At 38.9% G+C, this 21,416-nt stretch overlaps 1 protein-coding gene across 11 annotated transcripts in view; it reads left to right on the forward strand.

Annotated features, from left to right (window-relative positions):
- Positions 1-356: 356 nt before the first annotated feature.
- MARK3 (microtubule affinity regulating kinase 3) overlaps positions 357-21,416 on the forward strand; it is a 92,436-nt gene continuing 71,376 nt past the window's right edge. For 6 of the 11 annotated variants that reach the window (XM_031454388.2, XM_031454390.2, XM_031454389.2 and 3 more), the window contains exons 1-2: positions 358-1,033; positions 16,815-17,006. In XM_031454388.2, coding sequence (XP_031310248.1) covers positions 983-1,033; positions 16,815-17,006 — 243 coding nt within the window. In that variant the 5' untranslated portion in view covers positions 358-982. Of the gene's footprint in view, positions 1,034-16,814; positions 17,007-21,416 lie in introns of all 11 variants that reach the window. The other 5 variants (XM_031454392.2, XM_031454394.2, XM_031454400.2 and 2 more) reach the window with 4 other exon arrangements.

Here is a 21,416-nt window from a genome sequence, read left to right on the forward strand (position 1 = left end):
ATTTGGGGCCGCGCGGCCCCAGCTTTTGGGGGAAGCCACCACAGCTTTTGCACACAGCCGGCGCTCGATCAACACCGTGAATGCCAGTCTGTCAGTCAAGCTCAGGCCGCCGCCCCGGGCCGTTTGCCGGCTCTTTTGGGGGTGCCTGCCAGCTCCGGACGCGGGGAACCCACCGCCCCCGCCGCGAACCGGGACGGCCAACCTTTCCCAGCCTTGGGCACCGCCCACTCTGCCCCGGACAGTGCCAAGTCGCCCCTAGCAACAGCAGCCCGGCCGGCTTCCTCGGGCCGCGCTGATTGGCCCAACTCCGGGAGCGGCGATGTCGTCACTTCCGGCACCCGGAGGCAGCAAAGGAAGCTGAGGGGCGGCCATCTTGGGTCCGTGAGGCTCGGAGGTGCCGGGAGCGGAGGTGTCGGCGGCCACCGGGAGGAGGCTGAGGCGGAAAGCGAGCCCGAGAGAGAAGAGCAGCCAGGCGCAGGCGCCGCCTCCGCAGCCCCCTCCATGGTCGGCGCCCGCAGCCCGCGGCGACCTGTCTTATACCCCACCTCCTCCACATCCTCCTCCTCTTCAGGGGCCCCCAGCGGCGCTGTGTGGAGGCTCCGGATCTGAAATCCGCGGCGCGACGGGCGGGGACGGAGGAGGAGGCGAGGGGGTCCCGGCCCGCGGGGCGCCCTGAGGCGCGGGGACGCCTGCGGGCCGACCCACAGCCCGCCGCCGCCGCTGCTGCCGTCGGCCCGGCCCCGACACTGCCACCCGCGGGGCTCCTCGGCGCGGCCGCCGGGGCCGGGGAAGCATGAGCCCCGCGACCCGCCGGGGGACGGCCCGGGCCCGGCCCGGGATCTAGACGGCCGTGGGGGAGGGGAGCCGCCCTATCGCGGCGCCGCTCCAGAACCGCCGGGCGCTCGACGCCGCCGTCGCCGGCCCCCGAGGGCCGCGCTGTTTTGTTTCACCCTCGCGTCGTGCAGAAGCGAAGTGAAGTAAAATGTCCACTAGGACCCCGTTGCCAACGGTGAATGAACGAGACACTGAGAACGTGAGTAACCTGGGCGGTTTCCCCGCGTCGGGTCTCCTCCCGCCGCGTCTCCTCCCGCGGCCTCCGGGAGCACGACGGCAGCCCTTGCAGCCGGGGGTCTCCCAGCCCGGGGCGCTCTGGGCGTAGTGGGCAGCCGTGGGCGCCGGGACTCCGCCAGGGCGGACGCTTCCTGGGGAGGCGGCCCTCCTGCCGCTCGCTTGCGGGCCGGGGAAGTGCGTGCGCCCGTGATTACGCTGGAGTCCGGTTTGTCAGGGAAGCCCGGAGCTTGCAGCGTTGCCAGCCAGTGTCTTGAGAGGCTAGGTTGCCTCGTAGTGGAGTATCCCAGTGTGTCTTGATCTCTGCAGTGTTGAGGGCTCTTTTAAACTCTCTTAGTAAATTAGGCAGGCAGCTCATGAGAGGCTGCCAGGCTAAAAACATGTTCGTGGTGTTGAGTAAAAGTAATTGAATCAAGTGGACTGTCCTTTGTGCCTCGTTCTTTAAATTGCCTGGAGCGAAGTTTAGTGACAGCCACTAAGACTAAGTGCCCACCGAGGAATCTCTTCGGCCCCCTTGGGAGGAACTCCAAACCTGTTCAGAAGTTCTTTGAGAGAGCTTACACTTAATTAAGGAGTAACTTCGTTTCCTTACGAATCTGTTTTAAAGGAGTTGGTTAAGCATGTTTGAAAGGAAGATGCATAGTGAAGCTGCCGTGTCACTCACTGCCTAGCCCAGGGCCACCCACTCTGGGCTTAGCTTTCCTCCTTCCTAAAAAGAGGTTGGCTCAGATGAGCTCTTAGGTCCCTCTTAGCACTCATTCTATGATTTTGTAAAAGGAAGCTTTGATTTTGTTCAAGTGAACCTTTTAAAAAGGCCAGGATCACCATTTTTAGGGAATGACAACTTACGGTAGAAATTCCACTGGAGAAATGTTCACTCTGTCCAAGTGCTTTCTGAACTCTTTTCTAGCACTGGGTTCAGAACTATTTCAATCTAGCTGTGAGTTACCTTCTGTTAAAAACAAAAACATCTAGAAAATAACTTGTAAAGAGACTTCATTGGTCTTTTATTATAAGTGTTATGAGGTAATACCTGGCAAGAAAATGCTATCACTCAGGAAAAGCTTCGTTGCTCTGCCTGTTTTCATGCTTTCAATAATGTCCTGAGACATTGTGGCTTAGAGATATCAAATGCCTTCATTTTAATCTTCAAAATGCCACTTGGTTGCTGGATAAGTATCAAGTGATTTAATCTTTTGTGGAAACCTTGGTCTAAAGCATCCCTGTAGTATATTACTGTGTGGTGTTTAATGCCCTTTAACCTGGTAAATAAGTTGTACAGTGGTGTACATTCCTTAATAGGAGATGGATTAGATGAAATTACATGAAAAGTAATAGAAAGTCTAGACTAGGTGAGTCTGGGAACTCATTTTCTTGTAGACCCTTTGAAGAACCTATTTCTGACTTCATAATTTTCCTGTTCTTTGACTACCTTGTAGGGTGGAGCAAGCAAAAAAAATGAGTTGATTAGCTTTGCTTCATTGACTTTCACTCTAAGAAGCAAAATCTTACATTGAGCCAGAGCAGTAGCTCCATACTTTTTAAATAAACTGAAGCCAAAACCGATCAAGTTTGTTATAATGATGTACGCCAAATGGGTCTTTACCTTGTTCTCTGTTGAATCATGTTGTAATCTTTTTGTGTGTCATTAGGAATTACTAACTTTATAAATAGTGTAGGATATGGAGTGTGCTTTTATTCTCATGGAATGTATTTAAAACTGAGTTTTGGGGGAGGAAGGTATAGCTCAAATGGTAGAGCACATGCTTAGCATGCATGAGGTCCTGGATTCAATCCCCAGTACCTCCTTAAAAAATAAATAAGTAAACCTAATTACCTCTCCTCCCCTCCAAAATAAAATAAATAAAATAAATTAAAGGAATGAATAAAATAAAATTGAGGTTTTGACAGTGTTAAAATAGAGATTTGTAGCACATCGTTGCATTAATCACTGTGCCCTGTTCTTGTGTAACTGTGGTAATTGATGTGTTCTGGAAGTAGTTTTGTGTCTTTCACAATGTGGCGCCCTTGTGTCAGGGTTTACATGTCTGGCATATACCGTATCATTTATCTACCATTACTGAACTGCTAAGTATTAGACTTTTTGCCAATTGAGTGATGAGGGTACAAGAATGAATGGGAGTTCGCAGTCCATTGGGCAGCTCTTTTGCTAACTTCGGGTTTATTGAGATAGAACGTTCACTTTGTTTAAGTGTATAGTTTGATGAGTTTCGACAAATTTATAGTCATGTAACCATCATCACAGTTAAGTGAGAGAACACTTCCATTGCCCCAAAAGATCTCTGGTGGCCCTTTAAAGTCAGTCTCCACTCCCTTCCCCCAGTCCCTGGCAACCACTGATCTGTTACCTGCCCCTATAGTTTTACCCTTCCTAGAACCTTATTTAAATGGAGTCAAAGATTATATAATCTTGTGTCCAGCATCTTTTACTTGGCATAATACTTTTGAGATTTAGTCATTTTTGTGTATCAGTAGTTCATTCCTTTTATTGATGTATATGATATTATTATAATATAACATTATATTGTAAGTAGTTCATTGTTTGGATATACCACAGGTTTTTTAATCGCTTCACCAATTGATGGACATTTTGGCTATTATGACTAACAGCTTTGTCTTTATATTTTGTGAAAAGACTTTCCATTTTGCTTACCCTAGGAATCTTATTTAAATTTTAAGTAATTATATATAATTGTGATAACAGTGTTGCTTACAGATCAAGATTAATAAAGGGTAGATAATTTGCAAGAAGAATATTATCTTTATCCTAGTTAACTACTTTATTTTCATTTGTCTGACTTCTAAATGTGAATATCCACTTTTAGCGGATAGGCATATAAAACATAAGATGTTACCAAATCATTTTAAAACTCAAAAGGACGAGCCAGACAATCTGACCTAATGAGAATGTTGAGGCTTAAAAAGGTGACAGAGTCTCTACTGGGCCTCAGATGTCCAGCTTAGTCCTCTCTGCTTTTTTGTGTATCAGGCTTTCTCAAAAGCTTATGTACTAATTATTCAACTAGGGAAATGTGGTTGTACCAATACACAGAGTATAATTAAAATAAGAATTTAAAAAAATGTTTTGTTATGGAAAATTTCAAACAAATATTTAGAGAGGATTTAATAAGTATTTATCAGTGATTCTCAACTGGGGATTTCTCCCACACACCCCCCTCCAGTGGACACTGGACAGTGTCAAGACATTTTTGGTTGTCACTACTGAAGAGTTGCTACTGAGCGGGAATGCAGCTAAATATTTTACAATACATGGGACAGTGCTCCCTGTCCCCCCAACAAAGAAATATTTGGCCCACAGTGTCAGTAGTGCCAGGGTTGGGAAACCCTGGTATATAGTTCAATGACCAGTCTTATTTCATGTGTTCTCTTCCCCAAGAAGCAAGTTCAATACTTGGTATCATTTCATCTCCAAAGCTTTTAGAAGAGATAAAGCCTCTTTAAAAATGTAATAACCCCTTTATCATAATTTTTTAATGTAAAATATAATATCAGTGCTTAAGTTTCCTCAGTTGTCTACTTTTTTAATGCTTTGTTCAAATTAGAATCCATCTTGAGTCCATGTATTATAGTTGCCTAATATGTGGAGCAAGATACTTTTTTAAAGGCGACAAAAAAGCTTGCATTTTAGTTGATGTTCTACAGTTGAGTTGTATAGAAGTCATGGACAAATCAAATCCTTTTTGTATACTGGTGAAACTAGAAAAGTATTTTTCGCTTATATTTCAAAGCGTATGACACTTTGTAAGTAAGCCTGGATTATTTGCCAAAGTACCAGATACCTCAGGAGTTTGCCAATTTAACAGCTCCTAGAGTGTGTGCACACTGTGTACTTACTTACTGTTAGTTAATGTAGACAGTTATCGGAATTTCTTATCTCTGTGAAGTATATAAACTGTTGGTGGTGTAGTCTAGCCAGCTGTTGGTTATGTGAGGCTATTAACATGGTCAAATTTGAGTGCCTACTATGTGTATGACACTGTGCTAGGAACCATACTGCTCCTGCTCCTTAGCACTTCCCAGTCCCTGCAGAACTCAGCACTCTGAGCTTTGTGAAACTGGTCTGTAAACTCAAACTGTAGTGAACACCAGAATCACCTGGAGGGCTTAGGAAAGCGCTGATTGCTGGGCCCCGACCCCAAACCTTGATTCTACTTTTGGGGCCCTAGAGTTTTCATTTCTAACAAGTTCCCAGGTAATGTTGATGCTACAGGTCCAGGGGCCACACTTTATGAATTGCTGTCTTAGTGTTTAGTGAAGGCTTGCCAACTAAACTATATTCCTTTAGATTGTATTATGACTAAAGAAGAGAGATTTTCAGTAGTTTCGTTTTCAGGTTCCTTGAGTTTTTTTAAGTTGGTTCTTTGTGGGAAAGTATGCTTCTGGATAATAAAAATAGTTGCCATTTGTTGATCACTTGCTATATATCAGGCACCAGTACCAAGTACTTTATATAATATTTCATTTAAAATATGTAATATGGTTTCATTTAATCTGCTTAACTTCCAGCCACAGCTATCTATTGAATCAAGCTATTTGGGTCTTTTAAAAAAAGTTGATCTCTGAAGAATTAATATTTTTTATTGGGTCAAAGTGTTTGGGGAAAGATCTTATTCAATTTGAGAGTTTTTGTTTCTTTTTTATGTAAATTAGGTGAAGGTGGAAATTTGTAATGAGTAGAATATTGGTCGTTTTGATTGTGTAGTGCATGATTATTTATATTGTAATACTTATACACAGTTTAATATGAGTTAATAGCACCTGTTATCTTTCATTTCAAAGAGGATTATTCTGGATTCTAAGATATAGCCAAATTTGTTTCCAAACTGTTGTAAGAGGGAGTGCCGCCCCTTCCGATCACCATTGGGAGGACTAATGCAGAAATTCACTTGTCTCACATCCATTTTGTTTTATTTTTATTTATTTATTGCCTCACATCCATTTTAAACTTTTGAAATAAATGTGGAGAAAAGAAATCTCTTCCCTGGGAATCTGCCAGCTTTAATGTTGTCTTACACAAGAATTTAAAGAATGTGCTTGGAGTTGGTCTGCAAGTAGTAATAAGGGGTTTGTGCTGACCTAGATGCACCTGTGTGTACAGTAATTGAGAGGGCAGAAGTTGGCACTGGAAGAAAAGGACATTTTTGGGGGGAGTCCAACTTTTTCTTCAAGCTAGAGTTCTTTAGCCCTGCCCTTCAGCCACCTGAGCTATTCGGCCATAGTTAGTCTTATACAGTCTCATGTAGACTAGATAAGGCATTGTTTCTGTGGGTTACCTGGGATCTTGGTGTTCAGAGTTGAAGCTTGAACAGAGCTTGAGGTGTTTTATTTGTATTTCTTGCTATAGTTAGGCAGTTGCTTTTGGGTCGAGGTTAAAAATATTGTGGGGGTTGTATCATGGGCATTTTATGTGAAAATCTGTACTGGGAGGGTGATGAAGTTTTGAGTAAGCTGAACTCAGAGGTTTTCCTTCCAGAATGTTATATAACCGCATTCTTTTTGTAGTCAGTATCTTTATGACTTCATTGACTACAGTAGCAGATTAGAATGAGAATCCTGGAGAGGAGTAGACTAGTACCATTTCCTACCTTAGCCTTCTGCTCTTAGACTTAGCATTCTTTATCCAGAAGAATAATTTAAACTGGGCAAGCAGTTGTTGTTGAAGGCATTTGAGGTGTTTTTGATGGCATTCTGTTCACATACTGTCTTCCACCTCTTTCCTTGTCTTCCTTCCCTTGCATAGCCCTTGCCTATCCTCAGCCTGCCTTGGGACTCATGCATGTAGTAGCTTTACTAGTGGAATGGACTGAAAAAGAAGGTTGCCTTCTAGACATTAAAGACATTCAATGATAAAGAATCTTCCACATACCATGGTAATGTAGTCTAATTTTTCCCACATTTCTGTTAACTTGGATTCTTAACATTTATTTCCTAGTTGTCCTGTTCATTGCTGTAGAACTAACCACTCTACAACTTAGTAGTGTAAAACAACAACCATTTCATTATACTCACAGATTTTGTGTGAGGAGTTCAGTCGGGAATGGCTTATCTCCTGCTGCATTATGTCTGGGACATAGTTTGGGGGAATCATGAGAAACTATGGGGATTTGAACAGCTGGGCTGGAAGATCCACATCCTAGACTGTTTCTTCACTTACGTATCTGGCACCTTGGTAGGTATTGTTAAAAGGCTGGCCTTGGCTGGGACTCTTGGCCAGAGCGGCCTCTCTAGCATGGAGACCTCAGTGTGATCGGACTTCTTCCTAGGTGGCTCAGTGTTTCAGCAAACAAGATGAAAGCTGCCTGCCTTTTATGACCTAGCCTCAGAAGTCATATAGTATTACTTATGCCATTTTCTCTTGGTTAAAGCAGTCATAGGCTCCCAGATTCAAGCATAAGGGACATGGACCTTATCTTGTAATGGGAGGTGTGTCAAAGTCTTTGGGGTCATGTTTTTCAAATCACTGTAGTAGTAACTCTTTGGGTTTATAATCTGACCTAACATTTTACTGTTGATCTTGGACAAGTTATTTAACTTCTTTATTCCCCAGTTACCTCATCTGTAAAATGGGATTGGTAATAGTAACGACTTCATAGGGCAGTTAAAAGCCTTGCACACTCTGCCCTCCCTTCCCTCTTTGTTCTCATCTTCTGCCTCTCCTCACTCCCTGCAGTAACAGACCCTGGTGTCTTCTTGCTGTTCTTTGAACACACCAGGGATAATCCAGCCTCAGTGCCTTGATGTTGGCTCTTCTCGTTGTGTGAACACTTTCTTCCAGATATCCACACGGCTAACTTTCTCACCTCCTCCTCTTTTCACGCATCACCTCAGTGAGGCTTACTTTGACCATCTGTGGCCCTCCCCACCTCCCTAATCCTGATCTAGCTTTTTTTTATATATAATTTACATATTTGTGTTTACTCTGTTTTGTCATTTTTCTCTGGTGTACTGAAAGCTCTATGAGAGCAGGAATATTGGTTTTGTTTACTGATACTATTTCAGATACCTAGAACATGGTAGTCATTTATTACAAGTGATCAGTAAATAAATATCAGTTGAATTAGTGATTAGATGAGACAATATGGGTAAAGCATTTTAGAATGGTGCCTGACACATAGTAATAGATAAATGGTAGCTGTCATTAATGTCTAGTTTACTGGTCTTTCCATCTCTCATCTCTGTCTTCGTCTTTTTCATCTCATGTCCTGAGTTTTCAGCCTCTTCCCCTCTGATTCGTTCCAATGAAATCATCATCTTTTTTAAAACCTCATGTAAAGGGAGGCTTGAAAAGTCTATGCAGAGTCTGGGCTTGGAAGTGAGAGTAAAGATGGGAGCCTAAGACTGTGGTTAAGGAGAGATTCAGACACATCTGAGGTAGGGTGGCGAGATGTGGTGCAATAACAAAACATAAAAAGAGAAGTTGGGATCTGGAATTACAGGCTTGCATTCTAACCAGTCTTCAAATATAAATAACCATGGGCAAGTTAATTACTTGTCTGAGCCTCATTTTTAAACATTTAATTTAGGAGAGGGGCTTTAAAATGGCGGAATAGAAGGATGCAGAGCTCCTCCTCACCTACAGATACATCAAAAATACATCAACACGTGGAAGAGTTCTCACAGAATGCCTAAAAATTTAACTAAAAACTTTAATTGATAATAATTGACATTATATTAATTTCAGGGGTATAACATAATGATTTGGTATTTGTATATATTGTGAAATGATCACCGTAAGTAGTTAATGGTTGATGTCCATCACCACATATAGTTATAGATTTTTTTGGTTATGAGAATTTAGAAATCTATCCTCTTAGCAACTTTCAAATACACAATACAATATTACTAACTATAGTCACCATACATCTTTTTTATTTAGCAAAAGGGAATAACACCATCTATTCAGGGTTGTTGTGACTGAAGAAACTAACACCTGTGAAGTGTTAGGCCCACTCTACTCCACATGATGGGGGTTCTTTAAATGTTAAGTCCCTCTCGATTTGTAGTGTTATTCAAAAACTGGATAATCTAAAGTCTTTAATGTAGTATTCAAAGTTCTTGACCCACCTTTCTAGCTTTGTTATTTCTAACAATTCACCTATATAAATGTAACACTTAAGCCAGACTATTCCCCTTGGCTATTTATTCACCTAGCAGTTTCATACCTGCTGGTTGCCAGGTCCTGTGTGCTGAAAATAACAGATGAGAAAGTTTTTGCACTAAGAGAGCTCATTGGTAGATACTTTAGTGCAGGAATTGACTCACTCAGCTAAGGAAGGAGGTACAAAGCAGAAGTGACAGCCTAATCAAAAACATAAAAACAAGAAATTGCCAGCAGTCAAGATGTCAAGGAACTAAAGCCATTTTTTTTCCCCAGTGTTAATGGCGCATGAAAGAGTTGTGAGAAATGAAAATGGCTAGACCTGCAGGTTAAGGGAGGTCACCACCCAGCTCCCAATCCTCGCCCGGGTCCCCCAAGCTTTTTTACCTTACCGTGTGCTAGTACCTGGCTTGAAATGACCTTCATCTCCCATTAGAACTCTACTGCTTGTCCTTCAGAGACTCCATCCCTTCATCTCCAGGATACCTTTTTTCCTTCATCTCTCTCAAATGTGATCATATCCTCTGAGTGCTTAGAGCTGCGTTGTCCAGCACAGTAGCTACCAGCCACATGTGGCTACTGAGCACTTGAAATGTGGCTGGTCTGAATTAAGATGTTCTGTAAGTATAAAATATATACCATATTTCAAAGACAGCATGAAAAAAGGAATGTAAAATCTTGATCTTTTTATATTATGTGCTGAACATTTGGGAGTATATTAGGGTAAATAAAACATTAAAATTAATTTAACCTATTTTTTTTAAATGTTGCTACTATAAGATTGAAAATTACATGTATATCTCATGTTATAGCTGTTGGATGGCTCTGGGAGTATTCACTTTCTGACTTTTCTCATGGGGCAGGGATTGCCCCTTGTTTCAGTTACTGTTTCCCATGTTAGCTCCCCAGCTAGATTACGAGTGCCTTAAAAGTTTGACACTATGGTTTTCTATTTCTTTTATCTTCTTGTAGTGCCTGCTACTTAATAAGTGCTTAGCATATAGTTAACTGGTCAGAAGCTTCTGAGTCAGTTTTCTTTAGCCACAATTTATTTGTGTCTGTAGTTCTTCTGAGGATTAGAAGGTAAATTATTTTTCAGTGTATTTCATTATTATGATGGTTCACCTGCTCTACCAATAATAAGTATTTTATTACTAGTGAAATCAATTTGGTGGAATTTATGGATATGAACGGTAATAGTTCCCCTTTCCTATTACTCATATTCTTGGAAACATTTTTATAAACTCACGTCCAAAAAGTCACGTTATCTGTGATCACTGTGAGGCCATTCTTTTCCTTTATTTATTCCTGTTAATTCCTATGTGTCATTTCCCTTATTCCTCCAAGAGGTTACCATTCTAACATTTTAATATGTTGTCATGTGTGTAAATGTATGTGTCATTAAAAGTGTATGTTTGGTACTTTGTGTAAATATTACATATGTTTCATCTGTGCATTGAACTTGTTGCTTCTAACTGCTGTATAGTGCTCTGTAGTATGAGTCTACCACATTTTATTTGTCTACTCATCAGGATAGACGTTCAGGTTGCCTCCATCTCCCTGCCACCACACACACACACACACACACACACACACACACACACACACACACACACACACACACACACACACACACACACACACAACACACACACTCTCACTCTCTCTCTCTCTCTCTCTCTCTCTCTCTCTCTCTCTCTCCCCCTCTCCCCAAAAATGGAATTGTGTAAGAATGTCTTGGGGATGTGTGGCTAGAAGTGGTCTTGCTGGGGCACAGGAAACGTCAGTACTTCCAGGTTGCTCTGGATGGCTCTGTCAGCCCACACTTCCACCAGTAGTGCATAGGGGTTTCGTATCCCTGGTTCTTACTGACATTGGGAATTACCAGCTTCCTAACTTTTTTGCCAGCCTACTAGCTATAATGTGATACCTCATTGTTAACTTGTGTTTCTTTATGATTTGTAGTATATCTATATATTCCTTGGCTTTGTTGGACATTCTGTAAATTGCCCTTTTTCCTTTGTCCCTTTTTCTGTTTGGTTGTTGTCTTTTTCTTGTTGATTCTTAGGTGTTCCTTGATTTTCTGGGTATTAATCTGATGTAGGTTTTAGACATTGCATGTGTCTTCTATCATCTTTCTGTAATGCCCTTATTGGACAAAAATCCTTAATTTTGGTGTAACCAACATAAACTTTGCCTTATGTTTGTGCTTTTGAACTTTTACTTAAAACACCTGGGTCACAAGGATATTCTCTTACATTTTGTATGTTAACCTTTTGTCATTTTACATTTCACATGTACATTTTTTATCCCTCTAGATTAAAAGGGAGCCTGCCTTTTATGTAGGGATTTAGGCAGAGATCTAGTTTTATTTTTCTTTATAGGCTGGCATAGTGAACCAGTTTTCCCACTGTTAGCACTCAACAGGCCATCCTTTCCCCACTGGTTTATAGGACCATTTTAACCGTATCTTATGTTCCCATACATTTATGTCTTTGTATTTTGTCACATTGATCTTTTTCTGTTGTGCCAGTACCCCACAGGTTTTCTTTTCTTCTCAAATTCCTGTGGCTTTGTAGTGTATCGTAATTTATGTATCTGTATGTGTATCTATTGAACTTTTTATTTGGAAATAATTTTAAAGTTAAATAGAAATTGCATAGTTAGTACAGTGTTCATGTATACTTTTCACTCAGCTTCCCTAATGTTAACACTTAGATAACTGTGGAACAGTTATGAAAACCAGAACATTAACATTGGTCTGATACTGTTAATAGTCACTGCAGAACTTACTTGAATTTTTACCAGTTTTTCTCTAGGGTTCTCTTTCTGTTCTAGGATCCAATCAGAGATCCCACAATTTAATTTTGTCTGATGTTTTCTCAAAATTAGATTAGGTTATATATTTTTGGCAAGAATGCCACAGAAAAGATGTGCCCCTCTCAGTGCATGCTATTAAGAGTATGCAGTGATAGTTATGTCCTGTTACTGGTGTTAATCTTGAGCACTTTTTATTTCTGAGTTTTTTTTAACTGTTCTTTTTCAAGGCTGACCTTGCAGCCCTGAAATACTCATCCATGTACACTTTAGGGTAAGTTTAAAATTACTCATAAACTACTGGCTGAAAGTGTTGAGATTGCATTGAACTTGTAGCTTAATTTTGGTAGAATCTGTCCAAGAGTGTGGAATTCCCATTTATTCAGAGTGTCTTTTATGTCTTTTATTAAAAATTTAAAGCTTTCTCCAGAGAGCTGTTATATATTCTCAATTAAGTTATTTTCTACCTACATTATAGCTTTTATTGCTATTATAAATGGTTACTTTTAGTTAAATTTTGTGGTAGGTTACTTCTGGCATAGAGAAATGTTACAGGTTGATCTTGCATCTTGCCAGGCTCTCTCGTGAGTTACACTGGTATCTCCAGTTCTTTTGGTTTGTAAGTAGATCATATCATCTGCAAATAATGGTATTTTTCTCTTTCCTTCTGATTTTCATATCTTATAACCTTTTTCCTTAAAATATTAACCATGACCTCCTGTATTATGTTAAATTATGGTAGTGATAATAGTGATAAATAATAAATAATGGTAGTGACAATAGGCAGCTTTGTTTTGTTTCTGACCTTAAAAGAATGTAAAGTCTCTATTTTAGTGTAATATTTGCTGAAGGGTTTTGGTCTATGATTTTTACCTAGTTAAGAAAGTTACACTCTTCCTAGTTTGCTAAGAGTTTCTTTAAACACAAATTATTCAATCTTATCAGATATTTTTTCCTGCAGTGAATGAAATAACTGCCCAACTGCTTTGAAGAATGAATTATGATTTTGTGAATATCTCTAATGTACAAAAATATTTGGGGGATAGCCTCTTATTGTCACAATCTGGCTTTGTAGGTTTTTTTACATTGAAAAACCTGCCCATGTGTTAAGGAGGTGGCTTGTTTATTTTAAGGATTAGAAAGGATGTGTGGGCACATGTCTTGTGTTTTATAGAAGGGACTAAACTCTGTTCAGGAAAGGTTTAAACATAGCATAAAGTTGTTGTAAACATTTAAACTTGATTTTATAAGTAGTCTTCTCAAATTTCAGATTGGTATTTTAGCAGATAAATCCAAGGGCAAACCTGGAACCATATTTATTATGTTAAAAAACCACACACACAAATTTTTTTGGTGTCTGTGTATCTAAGGTATATTCCTATTTGTGTCATCACAAATATAATGATTTATATTCTATGGCTCTTTTATATATAGATACTTTTTAAAAGAACTGTTATGTATAACATAAAATGAAATGCATTCCCCATTCATTTTTCTTACTGCTTCTTACATTAATATTGATATGGCCCTTGTAACAGTTTAGTAGTCCTTTGTCTGAAAATGACAAAACCTAACATGATGGCTTAACCAAATAAGGATTTGTTTTTCTCAATGAAAGAAATCTAGACAGCTTCTAGCTTTGGATCAGCAGTTCAGTATTATTAGAGCTGGTGGTTTTATAAAGTATTTTCATCTTTTATGTTTGAGACCTTGTGAGTGCATGATCACTTACACAGCTCCAAGTATTGTGGTTGCATTCAAGGCGGGAGAAGGGGCTATACTAGTGTATCTATATCCTGTTACGAGAAGCAAAAGTTTTCCAGAATCCCCGAATGGACTTCACTAATGAGAACTGACCAGAACTAAGCCATATGCTACCTCCAGCTGCAGCGAAGTTTGGGAAAACAAGAATTTCACTGGCCATGTTGCTTTTCCAAACACACATCTAGCTTCTCTGAGAAATTAGGAAGGAAGGAATGGATATTGAGTAGGTACCTACAGTGTTTACTTCATTCCCTAATAATAACCTGGCAACTTAAGTGTTTTGCATTAACGAGAGGTTTTAGTTTGAAAATGAATGTGTTTTAACAGTTATGAGTTGTTAATTGTCTTCTGTCTTTGGCTTGATTCTGTATAATTTTTAGTAGCACTACCCATATACTAGTTTTCGTGGTGGATGAAGTGGTATCGTCTCAATTCCCTGGGAAGAAGAAGGATCAGGACTCTTAAAATCTTTTAAGATTTAAACAGCTTTGGAAAAAAATATGAAAACGAATATATGTATGTATATGCAAGATTGGGACATTGTGCTGTACACCAGAAATTGATGCATTGTAATTGACTGTACTTCAATTAAAAAAAAAAAAAGAATTAAACAGCTTTGAGTACCTGTTAGTGCTGCCACAGAAAGTGGCTACTGAAGAATTATGTAACTTTTTTTGGTCCTCAGGTTGTTTATCGTCACCTTAGGGAGAAAAGAAATTCATGCATGAAATAATTGGCAAGAATCCAAAATTATTAAAATGCTTAGTATTGACATTGAGTGTTATGATACAGGAATAGGGAAGCTTTTCTTCTTTAGGGCCACTGATGGATACATGGGAAAAATTAAAACAAGGTCAAGTAGAAGCATAAGGCAATTTAATTTACTTCTGTTTTGAGACAATTTTTTAAGTTAAACACATTAAATTTTAAAATTTAAGGATTTTATGTAAGGAAACACCAAATGAAATATACTAAGTTTAACTCTGTTGGAATTTAACAAACATCAGATATTTTGATCTGTTACATGAGTTTATAATCTTATGGGGAAATACAGTTTTCTTTTTGCTTTGTATTATGATTATTTATTTGCTTAAGGGTCTATTAGGTTAGGCTAGGTTATGCTGTAGTAATATACTTGACCACAATCTTAGTGGCTTAACACGATAAAAAAAGAGCTTCTTCACACAAAGTTTACCTGGGGGTCATTGGCTCCATGAAGACTGATCTCCATGTCCAGGCTTATTTGGTCCTCTGGCCCTGCATCTTTGGACACTGCTCTGGGTCCAGGAGAGCAGAAGACAACAGACAATTGGAGTTAGAATTTGCATTACAACAGCACGTCTTGGGTACAACAGAGTATACCTGTTTTGTGTAAGGCCTTAGTGTCATATCTTAGTTGTTTTAGTTTTTGCTTTGATTAACAAATTCTCACTTATAAATATACTGTTTTCCCAAAGTTGTAATCTGGAAATTAGAATCCATTTTGTATGTTTGTTTTGTTTTTGTTTGAGAGGGGAGGTTAACTAGGTTTATTTATTTACTTATTTTAATGGAGGTACTGGGGATTGATTGAACCCAGGACCTCAGTGCGTGCTAAGCACACACTCTTACCACTGAGCTATACCCTCCCCCTAGAATCCTTTTTGTTATAGGAACAAAGTTGCTTAGATTTGTAACCAGTTTGTAAAAGCCTGTTTTACCTAAAATATACATTTACAGTAAGAAACATAGAAATTATTGTTTGCAATGCAGTATTATGTGATAATTGAATTAAACAGAAGAGAACCTATCACAAAACCTGGTACTAGGGAGAGAGATACAGAGGAATATGAACAAGTAGATGGAGATTAACATGGACATTCTGAAAAGGGAAACTTTTTTTTGGAACATTTTTTTATTGACTTATAGTCATTTTACAGTTTTGTGTCAAATTCCAGTGTAGAGCACGATTTTTCAGTTATGCATGAACATACATATATTCATTGTGAAAGGACAACTTTTGAGGGCTTCAGAGGTTGATGGTCAGATTCTTAAGCTTTCACTGTAAGATACTTATTTTTCCTTTTTCCTTGATAGGAGTGTCTTACAAAGCATAGTTTCGTATGTTTATCCCTAGAATCAGGCTTGTTTTGACCTATACGTAGAGAACACAAGAAAGACATTTTCCTGGACAAAACCTTAGAAGAGAGAAAAGAATGAAGGAAGTCAAAAGTGTCTGTGTGAGCGTCCTGAGAGGGAGAGGCCTTCCTTGAGCAGGAAGGAGTTAGCTGCCGTGAAGGGAAGGCATTGGGACCCGGCCTCCGTGAGCATGTGTGGGGAAACAGGAAGTGCTAGGCAGCTGGCTGCTTGTGCGTACAGACTTGTACACATCAGACTAACCTGACTAGTACCTTTGTGTTTAGTATGGTTAGAACCTTTGTGTTTAGTATGGTTATAGAGTCATGCATGATCTGTTTTATCTTTGTGGAGCATGTTGAGTACTGTATTCATTGATTCAACAAATATTTATTAAGAGGTACACATTATTTTGGATTATTGTTAGTAGCATAGTTTGGAAAGGAGTTAAGAATCCAGATTTCTTTGGATTTCTCACTAGTGATTTGGCCGTGAATAAATCACAAAAGTATCCTCATCTGGTGAATGGTGATACTAGCTGTTCTGCCCACTTCACAAAGTGTGTTAAGGATAATGTGTGCTGGTACATTTAATAGCATACGGAAAAGTTAAGTTCTTTATAAGTGTAAGGCAGCTCTGTTTCTCTTATTTTTTGTTATAGCCACATAAAGAAAATACCTCATTTCTTTCTGAACACCCAGTTGAATTTAAACACTTGATATTTCTCTTCTCAGCATTCTCTTGTTTTCCTCATAAATTTGTATCATGTGAGCAGATTCCTTTAAAGTGCCAGATGCATTGGGATTAAAATTAAAGCAGTGATGTTTTGTTCTTCAACTTGAAGCTCTTAAAACTTGTCAGGTACTATGGTTCTCTCATTTCCTTACCTTTGTCATATGTTATATTGTAGCACACGTCACATGGAGATGGGCGGCAAGAAGTTACCTCTCGCACCGGGCGCTCTGGAGCACGGTGTAGAAACTCTATAGCTTCCTGTGCAGATGAACAACCGCACATCGGAAACTACAGACTGTTGAAAACAATCGGCAAGGGGAATTTTGCAAAAGTGAAATTGGCAAGACACATCCTTACAGGCAGAGAGGTAAATACAAATTATGCTTGATTTCTGTTGTGACACTTGATCTGTTTAGTTCCATGTGAGAGAGAGAGGGGAAGAGAAGTATATATAGTTGGGCTTATTTCTAAGCTAATTCAACTTTTTTTTTTTTTTAAGAACAAGAAACATATATTAATTATCTGGGAGTTTTTATGCTATCCCATTTCTTTAAATGTGAAGATTATATTGAGAATTTGAATAGTCTTTCACATTTAAAAAGAGGTAGACTTTTGTTCTTTTTCAGTAGTAAATTCTACCACCATAGTAAAAATTTGGGACTTCATCTGTAAGCTCATGGAACCTGCAAATCAGTAGTGTTGTCTGTTTTTATAGATTTATCTTCAAGAGGTTTCTTCATCTCCCCAAATATTTTTCTCATAGCTTGTGTTTGAGAGGTTATTGTGTGGGAATGCACATGCTTTCCTAATATTTGTGATAATGGCTTTCTGCTCAACCACATTCCATATTTATTAAAAACACTTCCGTTAAAATTGCTACTAAATTAGCTCCCTCCTCACATTCTACTTTGTGCAGTCCAGAAAGAACCTGTTTTGCTTCTTTTGACATAGTTTCTTGCGTTTGGATCTTTGTACCTTTACGTGAAGTACACTTCAGCCTTTTGTGTAGGAATCACTTCTTTTGGAAAGTAGTCATAGACAGACTCCCTTTCCCCAGGCATGGGAGTCATGTTAAAAATCCTGATACTTCCCTCAGATGGCATGTTTTACGTTATTTTGGAATTGCTGATTTACCTGTCTTCCTCCTCTAGTCTGTTGGGTAGACATCAGTACTTAACTGTGTTTGACACTTATTAGGTACTTAATAAATATTCGTTGTGTGAATTTAATGACACTTTTCAAGGAAGCTTTTTAAAGAGATGCTTCCCCTGTATCGGGGCCTCGTGATACCTGTGCCAAGACTGTATTACAGGTGTGCAGTTGTATTGATGCCTGCACCCCAGCATGCCTGGGGCTGCTGGAGCAAGACCTGCTCTGGCTTTGCTACAATTTGCTCTCTAAGATATTCTTATCTTCTGTGTGTGCTGGGATCTAAAGAAGGTTGGGGAGCGTTGGTTTGTGCTAACTGGAGTCTTAAATAAAGACTGCAACTAAAAATGTACCGCTTCACATTTCATCTCAATTTTAGTGGCAGTTCCCCGGTTAAGACTCCTTGTAGAAATGCCTGGACTACTTTTGGAATCAGTGAATGGGTGGAGCTTTCTTTGCTGCCTTTGATCAAAGGTTTTTGTTTATTTGGGTGTTTTGTTTTGTTTTTTAGGGGGGTAGGGGGTGTTAATTAGGTTTGTTTGTTTGTTTAATGAAGGGACTGGGGATTGAACCCACGACTTCGTGCATTCTAAACATGCACTCTACCACGGAGCTCTACCCTCCCCGCTTCCTTCGCCAATCTCAGGTGTTTACTTGGCCAGTTTCTTTCTGTAGGAAGAGATGGTGGATTACAAGAGGAGTGGGATAGACAGACCCCTCTCCCCTTTTACAGAGCTTGTGTGTCTGGAGTGTGGCCTGCCATGTTGACATCTAGTAGGTTCTTTCTCCAGAAATGCTTGAATCTGATTAGATAGTAGCTACATTTTAAAACATTTTTTTTTAACTTTGGACAAAACAATATTACCCCCCCCATTGTAGGTGTTACCCAGAATCATAAGATATAAACATTGTAGAAATTCATTAGGTAGAAGTAAAAATTCCTTGAACTTTTCTCTCCTCAAAGAGGATCACTTTTAGCAGTTTGATGTAGATTACCACAGTTTTTTTTAATATATACAGTAACTTTTTATTTATTTTAACAAAGAGACTTGTGGGACATAATGATAATTTTTCTTAACGTACTTGACCATGTCTGGATCTTAGATCACACACATTCTGTTTGATGGAACATCATTTTCCAATGTGTGCTGGTGCCATGGTTTATCCCCTGTTGGTGGGCATTGGGTGGTTTCTGATTGCTTCGCTATTACAAACACCTGTAGTGATTGTTCTTTAACATAACTCTGTGTGTTCTTACTAAGAGCATTTCTGTAGGATAAATTCCTAGGAGTGGAAGTCCTGGGTCACAGGGATCAGTATTTGGCACTGTAATAGGTACTGCTTGATTGGCTTGAGAGAAAGGTTTTTACTTAACATTTTTCTAAACCCTTGCTAATGCTGTAGATGATTTTTATCTGATGGGCAAAAAATGGTATTTAAAAAAGGATTGCTTTTTTCTTGATAACCATTTAGATTGATATTTTCATATTTGTGTTATTCATTATTTTCTTTTTAAAATAAATTTCCTGTTTGTATCCTTTACCGATTTTTCTTTTCTGTTTTAAATTTTAGTGATTTAAAATCCTTTGTGTATTTCAGACATCAGTCTGTCTGGGTTTCATGTCTAATTCGGGTTTCATGTCTTGGTGAGGAAGGTTTTCTTTGCCCCAAGATTTTAAAAGTGACTCTGTTCTTTAAATACTCCTGTGGCTGACGTTTGAATGTTTAATTCATTTGGAATATATTTTGGGGTATTAGTATGAGGTGTGTAGGTCTTTAACTTTTTTTTTCTCATGTGGATTACTGCTTGACTCAGTATATCATCTGTCCTTTCCCCCTGATTTCTAAATTCCCATATATGTCCTTTTGTTTTTCTGATTTATTTATTTAGTTTTGTACCCATAGCATGGTATTTTTATTACTGCAGCTCTTGATTGTACATGTTGATTTTTCGGAGTAGATTAAGTCCTCTGTTGACTATTTTTATTTTTCAAAAATTTCATATCTCTTCTTGCCATTTACTCTGTCAGATGGATTTTAGAATTAAGTTACCATGTTCTAAGAACAGACTTACTGGAATTTTGGTTAGATTAATTTTGGTGGGAATTGAATTTATAAACTGATGAGGGGGAATTTGCTATTTTATTGATTCCAAGTCTTTCTATCAAGAAATATAAAGTGTGCCTCAACTTTGTTTTTAAGGTTTGTAATCTTCATCTGGGTTTTTCATAAAATTCTCATTCAATTCGTTCCAAGATATTTTATAATTTTTGTTGCTATTGTGAATGGGATTTGTGAATATATGGGAAAGCTATATTTGTACATTTGTACATTTGTACAACATCTTGTATCTGAATACCTTTTGAATGAACTCTCATTTTGGACATTAAAATTAAGCAAGTTTATGTTACTTTAAAAATTATACATTGTTATTCGTTTTGGTTTACAGTTCTGTGAATTTTACTGCATTTATAGATCGATATTACCAACACCATAATCGAGATACAAAGCAGTTCCATTACTTCAGAAAACTCCCTTGTGTGATCCCTTTATGGTTGCCCCCTCCTCTCTGGCAACATAACCTCCTGCAATCACATGTTTGTTCTCCATTCTCATAATTTTGTCTCTTTCAAGACTGTCAAGTAAATGAGATCATACAGTAAGTTGCCTCACTCAGTATAATGCCTTTGAGATTCATCCAAGTTGTTGAACATGGTGTTGATGGTCTGTTCCTTTTCATTGCTGTGTGGTATTCCGTTGTGTGGCTGGACCACAGTTTGTACCCACTCCCCCACTGAAGGACATGTGAGTTGTTTCCAGTGTTTGGCATTTATCAATGGAACTGCTATAAACATTTCTGTTCAGGTTTTTATATGAACATAAATTTTAATTTCTCTAGGATAGTCAACCTGGGAGTGGGATTGCTGGGTCATGTGGTGAAAAACAAGTTTTTCTATAAGGTTGGTTTTATTACAGGTTTATTACAGTGTAATATTCCTAATAGAAAGAAACTTAAAACCTCTGGTCTGTTTATTACTGTGCTTTTATCACTTGGTGCTGTTCTCAGCCCACTAAAAGCTAGTCTTTATTTCTGTCAGCATTCTCTTGCATTTCAGTGGGAATGTGATGTATCTTGCCTGTCAAGGTAGCTAAGACTGCTACAGAAAACCCAGTGTTCTTGAGTGCTATTGGTGATTTGGAGACTGAATTCATTCTGAGTCAGTATAAGACAATTACTCTATTTTACGTTAAGAGACAGTTTTAACTGCTATCCTTGGAGTCAGAATAGCAATGTGGTAGAATCATATAGTGAAAAGAATTCCCTAAAAGAAGAGAACGGGGATAATCTGGATCATACACTTATGTTACAAGGTTATTGTGAACATAAAAGATGCTCAAGAAAATTTATGAATTGGAAGAATGGCATTTCTACTGAACAAATTCGTGTAATGAATTATAAACAAGAGAACATCTTACATCTAGAGAACAGTTTCTAATCAAGTCTTTAAAGTGGAATGATTGTGGTAGACATCTGGTGTAGGTGAGACCCCTCTTGCTAGGATGATTCTTCATTTTTAGACCATGAACCAATCAGAAATACGCCAAAATCCTTATTTTACGTATGTTT

This window comes from Camelus dromedarius, chromosome 5, assembly GCF_036321535.1.
Source record: "Camelus dromedarius isolate mCamDro1 chromosome 5, mCamDro1.pat, whole genome shotgun sequence".
NCBI classification, from domain to species: Eukaryota; Metazoa; Chordata; class Mammalia; order Artiodactyla; family Camelidae; genus Camelus; species Camelus dromedarius.